At 45.2% G+C, this 20,524-nt stretch overlaps 1 protein-coding gene across 3 annotated transcripts in view; it reads left to right on the top strand.

Moving 5' to 3' along the window:
- The first annotated feature begins 55 nt into the window (after window positions 1-55).
- The window catches only part of LRRC69 (leucine rich repeat containing 69), a 98,188-nt gene continuing 77,719 nt past the window's right edge, over window positions 56-20,524 (top strand). For all 3 annotated transcript variants that reach the window (XM_073550508.1, XM_073550506.1, XM_073550507.1), the window contains exons 1-2: window positions 56-297; window positions 6,664-6,790. In XM_073550508.1, the coding sequence (XP_073406609.1) occupies window positions 121-297; window positions 6,664-6,790 (304 nt within the window). In that variant the 5' untranslated portion in view covers window positions 56-120. The remainder of the gene's footprint in view (window positions 298-6,663; window positions 6,791-20,524) is intronic.

Raw genomic sequence — 20,524 nt, 5'->3', positions numbered from 1 at the left:
AGTTTTTTTTGCCCTTAATTAATATGGCCGCTTCCAGAAAGCGTAAACGTCGTTGTCTTGGTAACTGGAAGCGTCTTAACTCTGTAATGACCAGATTGATGTGGCGATCGCACCAGACTCATGGCTGACGTGCTGGTGCTGCGGGCTATCCGGGGTAGAGCCAGGACCCTGAACCTGAGCGGGAAAAGACTGCATCGTGTGCCGAGGGCGGTGGGCAGCCTCACCCAGCTGACGGCCTTACAGCTGAAGAATAACGCGCTGTGCCAGCTGCCTGCGGAAGTGATCGCGCTGAGCAATGTGAGAGCCCGCAGTGATACTGGGGTGTAAGGCTAAGTTCACACCAGGCGTTTTTACAGCAGTTTTTACGCTACTATGAGATTTCAGAAATCTCCTGCACACAGCTGGTTTTGTTTTGTTCTCTTTTGGTATTAGGATTTTGGTCTTTGCATGTATTTTCACAATGGAGCATGTCACTTCCTTCAGCGTCTATTCATCGTTTTTCAATCATTGAAATGAATGGGAGGTGAAAATACACAAAAAAAAAAATACATAAGAAACGCAGGTATCAGGTTTTTCTGAGTGTTTTTTGTATCAAAACCTGATGCCATAGAATTGGACTTTTTTTTCAACACTAAAGTTTATCAGCATGCGCAAGAGACAAATCTAGCGTACCAAAACCGAAGCAAAAACGTAGCAAAAAAACCGCAAGGAAAACGTGCTTTCTTCTGCAGCTTCCTAACCCTCAAGAGATCAGGTTTTGCTGCGGAAAAAAAATGCTGACAAAACGCCTAGTGTAAACTGACACTAATTGGATGATACTGTTGCAGCATCCCTCCACTTTGAGTTGATGTAGGTCGTCGCCTAGCAACAGGTGACCCCCACTGGTGACTCTGGGCATCCCGACACCTGTGCGACTGCGGAGACTCTTGGCATCCCGGCACCTGTGCGACTGCGGATACTCTGGGCATCCCAGCACCTGCGTGGCTGTGTAGACTCTGGGCATGTCGGCACCTGGGTGGCTGCGGAGACTCTGGGCTTCCCGGCACCTGGGTGGCTGCGGAGACTCTGGGCATCCCAGCACCTGGGTGGCTGCGGAGACTCTGGGCATCCCGGCACCTGGGTGGCTGCGGAGACTCTGGGCATCCCGGCACCTGGGTGGCTGCGGAGACTCTGGGCATCCCGGCACCTGGGTGGCTGCGGAGACTCTGGACATCCCGGCACCTGGGTGGCTGCAGAGACTCTGGGCACTCAGCACCTGGGTGGCTGCGGAGACTCTGGGCATCCCGCCACCTGTGCGACTGCGGAGACTCTGGGCATCCCGACATGTGGGCGGCTGCGGAGACTCTTGGCACCTGGGTGGCTGTGGAGACTCTGGGCATCCCGGCACCTGTGTGACTGCGGAGACTCTAGGCATCCCGGCACCCGTGTGACTGTGGAGACTCTGGGCATCCCGGCATCTGGGTGGCTGTGGAGACTGGGCATCCCGGCACCTGTGCGACTGTGGAGACTCTGGGCATCCCGGCACCTTGGTGGCTGTGGAGACTCTGGGCATCCCGGCACCTGTGCGACTGTGGAGACTCTGGGCATCCCGGCACCTTGGTGGCTGCGGAGACTTCGGGCATCCCGGCACCTGTGCGACTGTGGAGACTCTGGGCATCCCGGCACCTGAGTGGCTGTGGAGACTCTAGGCATCTCGGCACCTGGGTGGCTGCGGAGACTCTGGGCATCTCGGCACCTGGGCGGCTGCGGAGACTCTGGGCATCTTGGCACCTGGGTGGCTGTGGAGACTCTGGGCACCTCGACACCTGGGCGGCTGTGGAGAATTTGGGATAAAAACAGAAAGTTAAAGATTTTCTCTGCATCGATTCTAGCTGCTGAAGAGAGGGAGTTTTGTGTATCGGGTACCATCCACAATTTCTAACAGAAGCCACACTCCAGGGCCAGATCTGGCCTCAGTTGGACCCCCTAGATGTATACCAGGGTCTACCCGGCTCTGATGAACTGTCTGTTGCTATCATGGACAGCAGCATAGCCAGGTCCGGCTTAACCCCTTCATGACCCAGCCTGTTTTCACCTTTCTGACCCGGACAATTTTTACAATTCTGACCACTGTCCCTTCATAAGGTAATAACTCTGGAACGCTTCATTGGATCCCGCTTATTCTGAGTTTGTTTTCTCGTGACATATTGTACTTCATGTTAGTGGTAAAATTTCTTTGATATCACTTGCGTTTATTTGTGAAAAAACAGAAATTTGGCAAAAATTTTGAAAATTTTGTAATTTTCCAACTTTTAATTTTTATGCCCTTAAATTAGAGAGTCATATCGCACAAAATAGTTAATAAATAACATTTCCCACATGTTTACTTTACATCATCACAATTTTGGAACCAAATTTTTTGTTTTGTTAGGAAGTTATAAGGGTTGGCTAAAAGTTGACCAGCGATTTCTCATTTTTTTAACAAATGTTACAAAACCATTTTTTGAGACCACATCATATTTGAAGTGACTTTGAGCAATCAATATGACAGAAAATGCAAAAAAGTGACACCATTCTAAAAACTGCACCCCTAGAGGTGTTTAAAACCACATTCAAGAAGTTTATTAACCCTTCAGGTGCTTCACAGGAATTTTTGGAATGTGGAAGGAAAAAATAAACATTTACTTTTCTTTCACAAAAATTTTCATTTAGACCTAATTTTTTTTTAGTTTTGCAAGGGTAACAGGAGAAAATGGACCATATATTTTGTTGTGCAATTTCTCCTGAGCATGCCGATACCCCATATGTGGGGGAAATCTATTGTTTGGGTGCACGGTGGGGCTCGGAAGGGAAGGAGCGCCATTTGACTTTCTGAATGTAAAATTTGATGGAATAATTAGCGGAAGCCATGTTGCGCTTGCAGAGCCCCTGATGTGCCTAAGCAATGGAAACCCCCCCACAAGTGACCCCATTTTGGAAACTAGACCCATTAGGGAACTTATCTAGATGTGTATTGAGCACCTTGAACCCACAGGTGCTTCACAGAAGTGTATAGCCTAGAGCCGTGGAAATAAAAAAAAATCACATTAAATCTTTTTTAGCTCCATATTTTGCATTTTCATAAGGGTAACAGGAGAAATTGCTTCATATAATTTGTTCTGCGATTTCTCCTGAGTACGCCGATACCCCATATGTGGGGGAAAATTACTGTTTCTCCGCACGGCAGGGCTTTTTATTGCAAAAACTAGTTTTTGCTTCACCATATTTTGAGAGCTATAATTTTTTCATACTCTGGCCGAAAGAGTCATGTGAGGGCTTGTTTTTTGTGGGACGAGCTGACTTTTTTATTAGTACCAATTTCGGACATATGACATTTTTTGATCGCTTTCTATTCCGATTTTTGGGAGAATGAACAAAAACCAGCAATTCAGGATTTTTTTTTATTTACACCGTTCCACATGTGGTAAAATTGGTAAGACAGCTTTATTCTTCAGGTCAGTACGATTACAGCGATACCTCATTTATATCATTTTTTTATGTTTTGACGCTTTTACACGATAAAAACTATTTTATAGAAAAAATAATTGTTTTTGCATCGCTTTATTCTGAGAGCTATAACTTTTTATTTTTCCAATGATGGAACTGTATGGCGGCTCGTTTTTTTGCGGGACAAGATGACGTTTTCAGTGGTACCACGTTTATTTATATCCGTCTTTTTGATCACATGTTATTACACTTTTTGTTCGGTGGTATGATGGTAAAGCATTGTTTTTTGCCTCGTTTTTTATTTATTTTTTTATGGTGTTCACTGAAGGGATTAACTAGTGGGACAGTTTTATAGAGTGGGTCGTTACAGACGCGGCGATACCAAATATGTGTACTTTTATTGTTTTGTTTTATTTACATAAATGTATTTATTGGTAATATATTTCTTTAATTTTCTTTATTTGGGCATTTTTAAAAAAATATTTTTAAACATTATAATATATTTTTTAATTTTATTACATTGTCCCAGTATGGGACATTACTATATAATGTTAGATCGCTGATCTGACACTTACCACTGCTGACAAGCCACCTCCCTGCAGGACCCAAAAGGACCCCGCGACCATCTTGGTGCCAGGAGTCTCTATGGAGACCATCAGAATAATGCGATTGCATCGCGTTATTCTGATGGAAGCACGCAGGGAGCCCCCTCTCTACTCGATGCTTCTCTATGCCGCTGTCAGTACTGACAGCGGCATTAGAGGGGTTAAATGTTCACGATCGGTGCTAGCACCGATCGTGGGCATTGTTACGGGGTGTCAGCTGTCACATACAGCTGACACCCGCACCCGATCACTGTGGCACTCAGCGTGAGGCTGCGGTGATCGTGCTGCCGTACTAGTACTGCTACGGGCAGAAATGAAGTTCCCGCAGAGCAGTACTAGTACGGCACGGATTGTGAAGGGGTTAGGGTTTATGTAGGTTCCAGGGTGACACAGTCCAGTTCCCGGAGGCCATGTTTAGTTTTCACATATAAATCTTTATTTGTCACTCACTAGAGTTGTTTTTTAAAAACCCACCCAGCAATTAGTGGCACTCGATACCAACGAATAGTGCTTGATTTTTTTCTGACAAATAAAAACTGTGCAGGGCAGACACCAATGCTGTTTCGCTTGAACACACGCTTTCTCAAGGCCTCACCTGGGGGAGGTGTTTGCCCGGCTCACTTTGTATATATCTGGATAAAGTCAGCAGTAGTCATTGGTATCGAGTGCCGCAAATTTTTGCATGGGTTTATGGATTTAGAGCTGTCTGTAATCTGAGCACCATCACCTGTGCTTATGGGCGCCGGATCTAGAGGTGGACCTGCCATGGTGTCTGTCCAGTGGAGTTGCCTGTTCGTGGAGTCTGCAGAGTCGGTGTGACATCCACTTTATGTCTTGTGTTATGAATGAGTCACCGAAGGAGGAAAAAACAAAAGTACAAGCTAAGTCCAGAAAACCGGAGAGGTTGGTAGCTATCGGATTGCAGACCCCTGATCCTATCCAGAACAACTAACAGTAGCCGCGGGGGGTTCCTACGATGCCCTAGACCCCTCGATCACAGCCGGAGAACTAAATAGGCCTAAAGAAAGAAAGGGGAAATCTAAACTGCCCCAGAGCAGACCCCAAAGCAATAGGCAGCCCCCAACATATAATGACGGTGAAGCAAGATGAAAACACTATACAGATAGAAAGATAGGTTGAGCAAACGATGGGGCCCAAGCTAACTAAAAAGGACAGGATAGAAAAGCTGCTGTCTGCAATCCGTAAAAAACCCTACCAAAAAATGTCCCAACCGTCTGATAGGAAAAACAGGCCCTGAAGTCGCTAGGACTTCAAAATGACTATATCAGCACTCAGGTAAATTCTGAAGACAGAGCAAGGAGACAAACTGATCAGAGACAAAAATGGAACTCAGCACACCCCCGACCAGGGATAGCTGAACTCCAAAAAACAAGGTAAACAAAACAAAACTAATAAGTTCAATAGCAGAGCAAAAACTTATCTTTGGGAAGCAGGAATCAGACTGGTCTCCAAGAATCCAGCAGAGAAATCACCAGCGACTCAGAAGGGCGTCGGCTGCCTTATATCCAGTCAGCAGTTCCTGTTACCCAGTCATCATCTACCAGATCAGGTGTTTGGTAATCAGCCTCACTACCTTCCTTCACCAGAAGAGGGAGTTCATCAGAAATCGACGGTGAAGGGGAAAATGAACTCACAACAGTCTTGCATTAGTTGTTTTTCTTTTTTTAGTTGTTGTTTTAATCGCCACCATTTCGGAGTCTGTAGGACATTCTGATCTCTTAATTCGATTTTTTGGGAGGCGAAGTGACCATAAAACAGAGAACTTCCCAGTTTGATTTTTGTTTTAGTGTTCACTGTATGGAATGAATATTATGTTTTATTATTTCAAACAATTAGGCAGGCGCCGATATCAAATATGTTCATTGTTGTATTTTTTAGATTTAGTAGGGCAACATAATCTTTTCTATAGATTCTTTTTTCAATCACCTCACTATCTATCTATATTAGATACAAGGGAAATTGTAGATGGCGTTGCTCCCATGTACCAGCCTGAGGTCAATAACTATGTGGCTTGTTCTGTTGTATTTTATGCAGTCGTTTTGAGGACACAAATGTTGACCTAGATAAATGTGAGCGCCTTCAGTTGTTAAAGGGTGTCCAGGATTTCATTTGATTTTTTTTCATAAATCAATGGAACAAGTTAAAATAAGAAACTTTGTGACATATCTTATAAGAGAAATCTGTTTTCTTCTTGCCCTGGTCATTCCCTCCTTATTCTTGGGTAAACACTGTCTTCAGTTAATACTTGATTACTTATACAGTACATTTGAAAGAGAAGACAGTGATGTAAGCGCTGATTGCGCGCAGGGATCATGTGACATAAGAACCTCACATGGGCCTCGGGAACGTGAGTGCCGACACCGCTGGAACAGCATCGGCACCGGGTGTTTTTATTTTAACAGGGGCAAACATTCAGAGTGAGAAGATGTTGTCTCAGTAGTGGACGGCCCCTTAAAGATCAGTCAATGATTTTAATATCATAGATAAACCCTTTGACATAATCTTGTTTTTGGAAAATCTGAAAAACATAGCTGTCATTGCTCAATTTAACCATATGATGTCTTTTCTACAGCTCACTGTTTTGAACTTGGGGAACAACCAGTTTGTAAAAGTTCCTGAAGAGCTGAAGTTTTTACAGTCCCTACAGATATTACACATGTTCGGTAATAGGATTACTGACATCCCAGGCTGTGTATTTGGTAAGTCATGAAATGTTGTAAATCAATTGTCTGATATACAGTGATCCCTCAGAAATTTTACAACATTAAGGTCGCCAATACAGCAGTAAAAGGTAGCCTTTCTTCTCAGGACATATTTTGATGGCCTGACTTTGTATTTTAATTTCCCACAATTTTTTGAGGGTTTCATCAGAAGTCCCAAAAATTACAAACTATTAGATGCCCTTATACTTGAGCAGTTTGGAGAATATGTAATTTAGTACATAACTCCAATTAAAAAAAAGTTAGGTGTTATGATAATATACAGTTAGGTCCATATGTATTTGGACAGAGACAACATTTTTCTAATTTTGGTTCTAGACATTACCACAATGAATTTTAAACAAAACAATTCATATGCAGTTGAAGTTCAGAGTTTCAGCTTTCATTTGAGGGTATCCACATTAAAATTGGATGAAGGGTTTAGGAGTTTCAGCTCCTTAACATGTGCCACCCTGTTTTTAAAGGGACCAAAAGTAATTGGACAATTGACGTCAAGGCCATTTCATGGACAGGTGTGGGCAATCCCTTCATTATGTCATTCTCAATTAAGCAGATAAAAGGCCTGGAGTTGATTTGAGGTGTGGTGCTTGCATCTGGAAGGTTTTGCTGTGTAGGAAACAAGCGGTCAAAAGCGCTCTCCATGCAGGTGAAACAAGCCATCCTTAAGCTGCAGAAACAGAAAAAACCCATCCGAGAAATTGCTACAACATTAGGAGTGGCAAAATCTACAGTTTGGTACATCCTGAGAAAGAAAGCACTGGTGAACTCATCAATGCAAAAAGACCTGGGCGCCCATGGAAGACAACAGTGGTGGATGATCGCAGAATAATCTCCATGGTGAAGAGAAACCCCTTCACAACAGCCAACCAAGTGAACAACACTCTCCAGGAGGTAGGCGTATCAATATCCAAATCTACTGTAAAGAGAAGACTGCATGAAAGTAAATACAGAAGGTTCACTGCACGGTGCAAGCCACTCATAAGCAGCTCATGATCCAAAGCATACCACATCATCTGTAAAACACGGTGGAGGCATTGTGATGGTTTGGGCATTCATGGCTGCCAGTGGCACTGGGTCACCAGTGTTTATTGATGATGTGGCACAGGACAGAAGCAGCCGAATGAATTCTGAGGTATTCAGAGCCATACTGTGTGCTCAGATCCAGCCAAATGCAGCCAAACTGATTGGTCGTCGTTTCATACTACAGATGGACAATGACCCAAAACATAAAGCCAAAGCAACCCAGGAGTTTATTAAAGCAAAGAAGTGGAATATTCTTGAATGGCCAAGTCAGTCACCTGATATCAGCCCAATTGAGCATGCATTTTACTTGTTAAAGACTAAACTTCAGACAGAAAGGCCCACAAACAAACAGCAACTGAAAACCACCGCAGTGAAGGCCTGGCAGAGCATCTAAAAGGAGGAAACACAGCATCTGGTGATGTCCATGAGTTCAAGACTTCAGGCAGTCATTGCCAGCAAAGGGTTTTCAACCAAGTACTAGAAATAAACATTTTCTTTACAATTATTTAATCTGTCCAATTACTTTTGGTCCCTTTAAAAACAGGGTGGCACATGTTAAGGAGCTGAAACTCCTAAACCCTTCATCCAATTTTAATGTGGATACCCTCAAATGAAAGCTGAAAGCCTGAACTTCAACTGCATCTGAATTGTTTTGTTTAAAATTCATTGTGGTAATGTGTAGAACCAAAATTAGAAAAATGTTGTCTCTGTCCAAATATATATGGACCTAACTGTAAGTAACTCACTAAAAACTGCAACTAACCCTGTTGGTTCCTGTACAGACTAGAGCTCTTGTCCCACTGTTCCTAGGGGTTCCTGCAGGTACAGATGTAGCCCTAACAGCAGACTAGATGATGGCAACCCAGACCTAAGCTGCCTAAAAGGCCATCGAGTTCTTCACGTTTCTCCTAAGGAACCAGAGGGCAGAGCAGAGTGCAAATTACCTACAAAAGGGAAAATGTGCTGAGATAGAGATTCCAGAGTGAGTAAAACAAACCACACAATACAAAATAAAGGTATAAGTACATACTGTGAGCGAATATGTAGCGAATATGCCGCCTACTTCCTAAAAAGAAACAGAAGGTAGGTGCAGAGTAAAGAACATAACCCTAGCTGGTCTTTCACTGACTGGCTTACACTACAGCAGTATGGCTGGACTTCCAAATGAGACTATCAGCAGCAGGAAGCACGACTAGGGGGAAAGTATATAAAGCTGCACCCAAAAGGTGATAGGGCAGATAAATGAGTAAATTGAACACCTGTTACCCTAAAAAGACTGAATACCAGAAACTAAACACCCGGACAAAAGGCATATCTGGTGTGTCTTCACAGACAGAGAAGCCACAAAGCATAGGCTCAAGAGTTCAAACCCAGACGCATGACATTAGTATGCTGTAAAAATGCAATGATTTGTAACTCTATTATAGCCATATTCCCTGCAGAAAATAGGACACAGATCAGAAGGTGAATGTTGGACATTTTTTCCATTTCATTTGAAAAAATAATTCATTCAGAAATTGATGGCAACAACACATCTCAAATAAATTGGAACAGGATTAACAAAAAGCTGGAAAAGAAAGTGTTACTAATGAAAACCAGCTGACTGGTCAATTTTCAGCTAAGTCACATGATTGTGTATAAAAAAAACACTTTAGAGAGGCAGAGTCTCAGAAGTAAAGATGGTCAGAGATCCACCAATTCACCACATGACATAGTAGAAATGTCACCCCTTAGATCCCAGTCAGAGGCCTTTCATACAGCCAAATCAGACCTCATGCTTTGCACTGATAGGGGGCAGCAGCCCGAAACACGATTGAGTTTGTCTTTTATCCTAAGTCATGTGGTAAGGCTCGATAAAGGGTCCATATTGACTTCCAATAGGAGTTGCTAAAGTTTAAGTCCTTTTTCTCTCTGAAGAATCAATTTGCATGGACTCAGGAATACATCCAGAAAACACTGTCTGTGCACACAGTTTGCCATGCAAACTGTACATGATGCTGTATCATGCATAGAAGAAGTCGTATATCAACACAATCCGTTGCCGCCTTCTTTGGGCCAAAGCGCATTTAAAATGGACTTGGACAAAACGGAAAACTTTTATGTGGTGTGGTGTAATGACCACTGTGTCCGCTAGGGGGCGCTGTTTGGATGTCCCAAGAGAGAGGATGAGTGGCGGAATGCGGGAGGACTGGTATGTATCTCCAGGTGGGTGGCCTTGAGATGGAGACTGACGTGTGTGTTGAACAGCTGTTGTGCTGTTTCAGTGTGTCAGGGAGAAGTCTCCAGGTAACTGGGGAGATGGGCGGACCCAGTTACCTACAAACCCACCCAGGGGTTGTGTTTAATGCTTGTAGTAAAAGACTGTGAGTATGTGAAAGACCTGTGATGAGGTCATAGCCATGTGACCCGGTGGGCGTGGCTACGGACCATATATGGTGGCCAGGGTAGGTCACATGTGGTGAATGTAGGGACCTGGTTGGTCCAGTGTGGAAGGTCCCTCTAGGAGATGTGTCTCCTGGCACACAGCATGAGAAGTGGCTGTGTGGAATGGCTGCCAGCATCTGAGAGTTCCCAGAGGAGGGAAGGAACGTCTGCAGCGAGCTGTAGCAGCCATGAGGTAAACCCTGACGGGATGAGAAGTCTGTGAGGCTGAAGAGCCTGAATACTGGACATTGAGACCCTGTGTGACCACAGGCTCTGTAATGGATGCTATGCTGGTGATATAAACTATAAGTTATTGGTCACGGTTTATGATGCGTGAATAAACCGCAGGGACTGATATGGTTTTATGGAAAACCTGTGCCAGATGTGATTATTGGGCTGCCAAGCGAGTATCCCCTATCCGAATGACAGCGCTACTTCACAGTGGTCAAATGAATTAGGGAGCTTACATTAGTGGCTCCGCTCCATCACAGAAATAAAAAAAACAACCCAATAAAGAATAACGCATAATCGAGACAGAGGCCAAAAATATTTTTCTTTCATTTAAAAGCCTGAGACGAGTTTCACACATTCATGTTTCACTGTGCAAGTACGAACAGATACATGGACTGACTGCGGGACTTCTGCACTGAGGTTGTCAGCGTCACATATGTCCATGAGATTTTGGAGTTTGGATCCGTGGCCGGTCTGTGCATCTTGGTCTGTACTCGGGCGGATGTGACAACCCTGCCTAATACTGACTGTGTCTACAGCAGTTCAGCATATTTTAGTGTACTTTCACATCCCTTTTCCTAAATTTTTATTACTTGACTTATTAATGTAGTTATTTTCTAGAGACATGTGTACAGTAGCAGGAACGTTATATTTGAGAAAGAAATGAGTAGAAATTTGAGAAGGTTTCTTTGACGTAGTATTGCAGTCTTGAGGACCCTTATCTATAATAACACAGAGATGACGTCCTCCACCTCCTGTTCCTGTTCACTGGTGGAACGTTCTTGGCATCGATCCTCCATGGCTACTGGATGGGACGTTCAGTACACGGACTGCTGAGCGTAACAGGCAAACTAGTAGATCTTGGAGGGTAAATGAGGTAATGTGATTGTACCTCCCACTTATACACTAAGCCTTCTGCCAGGAGAGAGAGACTTTGTAATAAGAACGTTATGGAGTTGCCATGTTCAGTTGTTGTCACGTCGCAGCCAGACTCAGGGCCTGCTGTTCCGGCGTCGGCCACTAGGAGGCGCCGGACGTCACTGCCAGACTCAGGGCCTGCAGTTCCGGTCTCGGCCACTCGTGGGCGCCGGACCGTCACGTCGCCGTCGGACTCAGGGCCTGCTGTTCCGGCGTCGGCCACTAGGAGGCGCCGGACGTCACTGCCAGACTCAGGGCCTGCAGTTCCGGTCTCGGCCACTCGGGGGCGCCGGGCCGTCACATCGCCGTCGGACTCGGGGACGGCTATTCCTGCCTCAGCCACTGGGAGGCGCCGTGGTTCGCTCCAGGGTGAGGGTGGTGGCAGAGAGGGGGCTCCTGCACAGGCATCTGGTGGGTGCAGGCTCCGCCCCTCTGTCAGTCATGTAGGGCTTACTGCATGTCCATCTGGCCTGGTCCGGGGGCGGTCCTGGTTACATCATCGGGCCGGGAACCTGTGAGGGAGGACTTGATCCCTCAAATACCTGGGGACTGGTCTTGCAAGCCGCCGGATATATTCTTGGTTCCCCTGCGTGTTACTGTGTGAATTTCTATAGTGTATACTCTGACCTCAGCCTGGATTCTTGACCATTCTATTGCCTGCCGTTTTTGTACCTCCGCCTCTCTTCCGACTTTTTGACGCTGACCTTTGCTTGGATTCCTGACTCTCATTCTGCCTGCGGATTCTGTACCTCGCTGCCCTCCTGGTTTTACTGACCCTGGCCTGGACTTTTGACTCTCCCTCTGTCTGCTGATTTTGTGCCTCTGCGGCGCCCTGGTCTCAGACTCCTGCATCCTGACCTTGATTACGGGTTTTAGTTTTGACCCCTTGGTGGCCGTCCTGCTCTGGTCCACTGCTACTCTAGACAGCTACCTCCTGGGCCTTGCTACAATTCCAGATCCCTGTATAGGGGTTAAGGGTCTCGGGGTTACTCGGGGTGCTGTCCCCACTGCAGCCCAGATTCGCAGACGTCCGTCACATTATATCCGGCCTAAAAAGAACTGCTTTTTGTGTATATTTCCATCATATATAAAAGCAGTCTCCTGATTTTTTTTTTTTCCCTGAGCTGATTACCTGGCCTACACCTGCTCCAGTGCACAGTCTGAAGGAATACTCCCATCTTCCTATACCATCATGCTGCAGCCTGGAGGCTTCAAGGGAAATGCTGAGCGTCAGAAATCCACATTCCTGGGACGTCTGCCTCTGGGCAGCTCTGGTCGTGCTGTCCCAGAGGCTCAGGTATTGCCCGCAAATGCGGCTAAACTTTTGTTACCCATTTCTCTCATTTTCAAAGAAATCTTTGTGTGTGAAGGCCTATGTGGATTGTGGTTCCGCAGGCAACTTCATAGATTTTTTGCTTGCAAGGAAACTCGGTGTACCTCTTTTAAGGCTTAATGCTCCTATTCAAACCACGGCGATTAATGGTACATCCATTATCCAGGGTGGAGTGGAATTTGTTACTACAGAGATTGTTATGTCAGTGGGGGCATTACACACAGAACATATGTCATTTTTTGTTATTTCCAATTTATCACATGCAGTTGTGTTAGGTATGCCATGGTTGCGCCAGCATAATCCTATTATTGACTGGCACCAAGGGGATATCGTGCGCTGGAGTCCACAGTGTCAGAATCACTGTATGTCGCTGTCAGTGAACCAAATTAAAATTAAAACACCCTTTATACCTTACGCATTAAGGGACTATGAGGACGTCTTTTCCATAGTGGAGTCTGAGAAATTACCGCCTCATAGAGAGTATGACTGTCCTATAGACTTGGTTCCAAGTGCTCGTCTCCCTAAGGGGAGAATATTTAACCTCTCTGGTCCTGAGCGTGTAGCCATGAAGGACTACATAGCGGACAGCTTGCAAAAAGGTTTTATTAGACCCTCCACTTCACCTGTAGGGGCTGGGTTTTTCTTTGTAGAAAAAAAAGATGGTGGACTCAGACCGTGTATTGATTATCGTGAGCTGAACGCGATTACTGTGAAAAATCAGTATCCGCTTCCACTCATCCCTGATCTGTATAATCAGCTACTAGGAGCCCGTTGGTTCACTAAGCTTGATCTCCGGGGGGCTTACAATCTGGTTCGCATAAGAAATGGGGATGAGTGGAAAACAGCCTTTAACACACCTCTTGGTCATTTTGAGTACCTTGTGATGCCGTTTGGATTGAGTAACGCGCCCGCCGTGTTCCAACACCTTGTGAATGATATATTCAGGGATATTTGTGGGGTATATGTAGTGGTTTATTTGGATGACATCCTGATTTACTCCGCTGATGTTCTTGCACACGTGCAACATGTCCGTGCTGTACTCCAGAGACTTAGAGAACATTCTCTATACGCCAAGTTGGAGAAATGTGTTTTTATGGCTGAGGAGGTACAATTTTTGGGGTACATGATTTCTGCTAAGGGGTTTCGCATGGATCCTGCCAAGATCCGACCCATTAGAGAATGGGTACAACCTAAAACTCTAAAAGCGCTGCAGCGATTCTTGGGATTTACTAATTACTACCGTAAATTCATCAAAGGCTTCTCTGAGATCGCCAAACCGCTCACGGATCTGACCCAGAAGGGGGCTGACGTGGTTAATTGGAAGCCAGAGGCACTTCAGGCATTTTCTGTTTTAAAGGAGTGTTTTTCTGCCAACCCAATATTAATTCAGCCTGATCTAGATCGCCCCTTTGTGGTAGAGGTTGATGCCTCTTAGGTTGGGGTAGGTGCAGTGCTTTCCCAAGGCACTGCCTCTCTCACTCAACTCCGCCCATGTGCCTTCTTTTCCCGAAAATTCTCCCCTACTGAGAAAAATTATGATATAGGGAATCGGGAATTGTTGGCCATAAAGTGGGCCTTCGAAGAATGGCGCCACTTTCTCGAAGGTGCTAAACACAAGGTTACCGTGATCACAGATCACAAGAACCTGACTTACTTGGAGTCTGCTAAAAGACTGAATCCTAGGCAGGCCAGGTGGGCCTTATTTTTCTCAAGGTTTAACTTTGTGATCACGTTTCGTCCAGGGATGAAAAATGTAAGGGCTGACGCCCTCTCTCGAAGTTTCTGCCCCTCACAGGCTGAGGACTCGGAACCAGTCCCAATACTGGCCAATGGGATCGTCGTGTCGGCCGTGTCTCTGGACCTTCTGGAGGAGATCCGTAGATCCTCAGAACAAGTCCCGGACACAACGCCCCCCCCAGAAATTGTTCGTTCCGGCCCCGTTGCGTCTACAAGTTATGAAAGAGTCGCATGACTCTGTCCTGGCAGGCCATCCTGGTGTTAATAATACAGCCAGACTAGTGACCAGGAATTTTTGGTGGCCGACGGTGGTTAAGGACTGCAAGGATTACGTACTGGCTTGCGAAACTTGTGCTCGTGCTAAGTCCCCCCATGTCAGTATCTAGTCCTGGAATCTGTTTCTCTTGCCCTTAGTTAACATGGATCTTGATGTTTCCACGTCGGCCATCTTGCTTCCTGCCAAAGCTGTATATAAAGCCAGCACCTGCTCTGATTCATTGCTTGTGTATTATGTATTGGACTTTGTGCCTCTGCAGTCCCAAGCCTGGACTTACTATCCCTGTTGGTCCTCTCTTAACGGCGAAGTCCTCTGCCAACCTGCACGTCTGGATCCCTGCCTGCTGACCGAGTGATTGCTGAACACTTGACTTCAGGAACCTCTGCCTGACTACACCTGCGGTGAAGTAAGAACTCCAGCCAGCTAGTGTGTTTCTCCGCTCTGCAAGAGTCTGTGTCTTGTGCCCGCATTGCTCAGTGACTTTGCATGCTGTGTCGCAGAGTATCAGCTCTGCTATTACCTTTTATCATATTGACTGAACATTTATCTGGACTTATATGCTATATTGCATTCAGATCATTAATACAATATTGCTTGCACAACCCACTGTGTCTGTAGTCTCTTTGACCTAGCCACTGGTGTCCAGTTGTATCCACTAGTATCGTGACAGGATACACAAGCCTTAAAAATGGATGCCGCTGGGTCAGAGACTTTAGAAGTGCGTGTTAAGAAGCTAAATAATATCACTGCCACTGTACACGCTGAAGTGCAGACATGGAAGAGCAGAATAGAAGGCCTAGAGGGGCAGACTAAATATGATATACAAGTGCTCAGTCAGACCCTTCAGGAATTGCGTGGCCGAGTTGCGGCTCTGGAGGCACAATCTCAGGCTTCTGTTCCTACCATCCCCAAACTACCACCATTTAGGTTTGGTGGCGACCGAGACAAGTACCGTGGGTTTCTGAACCAGTGTCGTTTATACTTTGCTGCACATGTCTCACAGTTTCCTACAGAACTATCCAAAGTATTGACTATCATCATGTTGCTGACTAATAAAAAGTAGATATGACAGGCTCAAACCCCAACTTAGGTGCTCTGGGAAAAAACAAGACTAAAGTATAGGAGTAACCCCGGCACACTAATAACATGAAAGTAAAGTCTTCTCAACGACAGTCTTTAATTGTTGTGATTTTATTGATTGTGAAAAAAAAAAAAAAAGGGTGGTGTTACAATCCAAAAAAGGGTGGTGTTACAATCCAACGTTTCAGCTCTACATCTCGAGCTTTCATCAGGGATATGACTACAATATATACAATAAAAGAACAAAAATCAATAAATAAACTTTATAAAGTATTATAAAACCAAAAATCTAGTGATAGGTGATACATAAGGTGGGGACAGTGTCAAACATCCTTTGTGAAGGTGTGTATGGATCTATAATGATGTGAGGCCAGTGAGTACATACTCACTGGCCTCACATCATTATAGATCCATACACACCTTCACAAAGGATGTTTGACACTGTCCCCACCTTATGTATCACCTATCACTAGATTTTTGGTTTTATAATACGTTATAAAGTTTATTTATTGATTTTTGTTCTTTTATTGTATATATTGTAGTCATATCCCTGATGAAAGCTCGAGATGTAGAGCTGAAACGTTGGATTGTAACACCACCCTTTTTTGGATTGTAACACCACCCTTTTTTTTTTTTTTTTTTTTTTCACAATCAATAAAATCACAACAATTAAAGACTGTCGTTGAGAAGACTTTACTTTCATGTTATTAGGTTGCTGACTAATAAGGCCCTTGCCTGGGCAAACCCTCTGATAGAATCACAGGATGCATGTCTGAATGACTTCAATATGTTTATCGCCACCATGGGGCAGATGTTTGACGATCCGAACCGTGGCCTTACAGCTGAGACGGCCCTGCTGAATTTGCGTCAAGGTAAACGCCCAGTGACTGAGTATGCTATGGATTTTAGAAGGTGGGCTCAGGACACCACCTGGAATAGTGCAGCGAAGTACTCTATATTTAAGAAGGGGTTGTCCAGTTCTATCAAGGACGAGCTTGCACGTGCGGAGGCTCCCACTGCTCTAGGTGATTTCATCAATCACTGTATTCGCCTAGACGCTCGCATCTCCGAACGAAAACTAGAAAGGTGGTCTGAGATGAACCGCAGCAATAAATCGCTTCTTCCTTTCCTTCCTAAGGAGATTCCGGACTCGAGTCCACACCTGAGCCGATGCAGGTAAATTCCCTACGAAGTCGAGTAAGTGACGAACGGAAGGAATTTCGCTTCAAGGAGAATTTATGTTTTTACTGTGGGAAGTCAGGACATTTTATTATCAACTGCCCCAATCGTTCTCGCAGAACAACCGCAGCCGTGGTAGAACGCGACTTCTCTGAATCATACTCCATGACTTCCGAATCAGGGCCACTCGAAATTGCAGCAACCACTCCTGATTATGACTTTTCAGATATGAACTCTGTTACATCCGAAACGATACTACCCATTAATGCTGTTATTCTATCTTCTGCAGTTTCATACCCTTGCAATAAGAAAAAAGATTCACATTGTTACCTTCCTATTAAGATCTGGATTGACTCCCGTTGGGTGAACAGTTCCGCCATGATAGACTCTGGGGCTAGCGGTAACTTCATGGACACTTCTTTTGCTAAGGAATATGGAATCCGATCACAGAGAAGAGTGTCTTCAATTCTGATGGAGACTGTGGATGGGTCCCCTTTGACCTCGGGGCCCGTAGACCAGCAGACTGAACCACTGAAGGTCCTCATGGGAGATGATCACCAGGAGAAATTGCCCTTCCTTCTGATTTCCTCTCCACATTTCCCTATTATCTTGGGTTTACCCTGGTTGCAGGCTCAAAATCCCATCATTGACTGGGAGACTAAGAGATTGCGCTTCCCAGCTAAAGAGGTAACTTCTGAGAAATTGACTGATCCATCTCCGGCCTACCCATCATCGGACCTAGAGTTACCGGCAGTTTATAAAGAATTTTCGGACGTGTGAGATAAAAAGAATGCAGATAAATTACCACCACACCGCTCTTATGACTGCCCAATCGAGCTTCTGCCTGCTGCTACCATTCCTTTTGGTAATATTTATCCATTGTCCGGTCCTGAGCTCAAGACTCTCAAAGAATATATCGACGAGAACCTGTCTAAGGGGTTTATACGCCCCTCATCCTCTCCAGCCGGTGCACCCATCTTTTTCGTTAAAAAGAAGGATGGATCCCTCAGACCCTGTGTTGATTACCGGGAAATTAACAAGGTAACCATCAAGAACCGCTACCCCATGCCATTAATTCCGGAGCTTCTCGAGAGAGTTCGTCAGGCCAAGGTCTTTTCAAAATTGGACCTACGCGGGGCATACAATCTAGTCCGTATAAGACCTGGAGACGAATGGAAAACAGCATTTAGGTCTCGATATGGACACTTTGAGTATTTGGTCATGCCATTTGGACTTTGCAATGCCCCAGCAACGTTCCAACATCTCGTAAATGATATTTTCAGAGACATTCTTGATATTTTTGTCGTAATCTATTTGGATGACATTCTGATTTTTTCTAGCTCCATGGAGGAACATCAGCAACATGTCAAGACTGTCTTACAGCGGTTGAGGGAACACCAGCTGTACATCAAGCTGGGGAAATGCGAATTTCACAAGTCGGAGATTCAATTCTTAGGTTATGTAATTTCTCCACAGGGTCTGAGTATGGATAACAGCAAGATCAAGGCAATTCAGGAGTGGCCAATCCCCAAGAACGTCAAGGAGGTCCAACGTTTCATCGGGTTTGCTAACTTCTACAGACGTTTCATCAAGAACTTCTCTGACATCGTCTCGCCCATCACCCGGTTGACACAAAAGAAGACAGCATTTATTTGGTCCCTTCAAGCCCAAGAAGCATTCTCTCGGCTCAAGACCAAGTTCACGTCAGCACCAGTACTGATCCACCCTGACCCGGAACTCGCCTTCATTATTGAAGTGGATGCCTCAAACTGTGCCACCGGGGCTATACTGTCCCAAAGAACAGGTGAGAAGAATTTACTTCATCCTTGTGCTTTTCTTTCCAAGCAACTGTCTCCTGCCGAAAAGAACTACGATGTAGGAAATAAAGAATTACTGGCTATCATCGCCGCCTTCAAGGAGTGGAGACATCTTCTGCAAGGAGCCTCACAGCCGATCGTGGTCCTCACGGATCACCGCAACCTTGAGTTCATCAGGTCAGCAAGATTCCTGACCCCACGGCAGGCCCGCTGGAGTCTTTTCCTTAATCAATTCAATTTTACAATCTCTTATAGACCAGGTTCTCGCAATGGAAAAGCAGATGCTCTATCCCGGATGTTCTCCACTGACGCTGTTCCAGATGCTCCACCTAAGACCATACTTTCTGATTGCAATTTTGTAGGAGTCATTCAGAATCAAGATTTGCTGCAGGTCATCAAAGAAGCTTACAACTCTGATCTTTTCCTGTCTCAGCCATCTGATGAGGTAAGCCTTCTTTTTAGGAATGGAGTTTGGACCCGGGAACAGCGCCTCTACATTCCTGAAGCCGTGAGGTTAAGAGTGTTGAGATTGGTTCATGATTCCAAGGTTGCAGGGCACAGAGGAATTCAGAAGACTCAAGAATTCTTATCTCGCTTCTTCTGGTGGCCAGGTTTTCGGAAGGATGTCCAGAAGTACGTTTCATCTTGTGAGGTATGTTTCAAATTCAAGGTTCCACGTGCCTCCCCTACTGGTCTGTTACAGCCTTTGCCGGTGCCGTCTCGCCCGTGGGGATCCATTTCTATGGACTTTATTGTAGAACTGCCCCTTTCTGAGGGAAAGAGTACGATTTTGGTGGTGGTCGATCACCTGACCAAGGCGGCCCATTTCATCCCTTGTTCCGGTTTACCCTCTGCGAAGGACACTGCTGACCTAATTATCCAGAACATCTTTCGCCTGCACGGGGTTCCGGATGAAGTTGTTTCTGACCGTGGAGTTCAATTTACTTCAAAGTTTTGGCGAAGCTTCTGTTCAGCATTAGGCATAGAAGTTAACTTATCTTCTGCTTTCCACCCACAGTCCAACGGGCAGACAGAACGTACCAACCAAACACTAGAGCAATACCTTCGCTGCTATGTTTGCCATTTGCAAGATGATTGGGTAAGGTTACTCCCCTTGGCCGAATTCTCTTATAACAACTCCCAGAGTGCCTCCACCAAACAGTCACCATTCTACCCTAACCTGGGATATCACCCTAGCATTCTTCCCAGATTACCGGTAGATACATCTTTACCAGCAGTTGCCGACAGGATCTCTTCACTTCAACAGGACCTTGAACTTCTGAAAGAGACTTTGGGTTCCGCACAAGAGAGGTACAAGAATGCAGCTGACAGATTTCGCAAACCAACACCAACATTTAAGGTAGGAGATTTAGTCTGGTTATCTACGAAGAATTTAAAGATGAAGATCCCTTCCCCTAAGTTGGGACAGAAGTACATTGGTCCTTATAGTATCAGTGGTCTGGTAGGTGCTGTTGCATGTCGCTTAAAACTCCCAAGAACACTGAAGATACATCCTGTCTTTCATACTTCCCTACTAAAGACTGTAGTACCAAATCCTTTTCCAGGACGTTCATCTCCTCCTCCCGATCCCGTTCTTGTGGATGGTCAAGAGCAGTTCATCGTTGAGAGGATTCTGGATTCAAGAATCTACAGAAATCGACTGCAGTATTTGATTAAATGGCAAGGCTATTCCT

Source organism: Dendrobates tinctorius, unplaced genomic scaffold (genome assembly GCF_039654945.1).
Source record: "Dendrobates tinctorius isolate UK_male_01 unplaced genomic scaffold, ASM3965494v1 ptg000165l, whole genome shotgun sequence".
In the NCBI taxonomy this organism is placed as follows: Eukaryota; Metazoa; Chordata; class Amphibia; order Anura; family Dendrobatidae; genus Dendrobates; species Dendrobates tinctorius.
The sequence above is the reverse complement of the archived record's forward strand: the minus strand, read 5'-3'. Positions and strand labels throughout refer to the sequence as shown.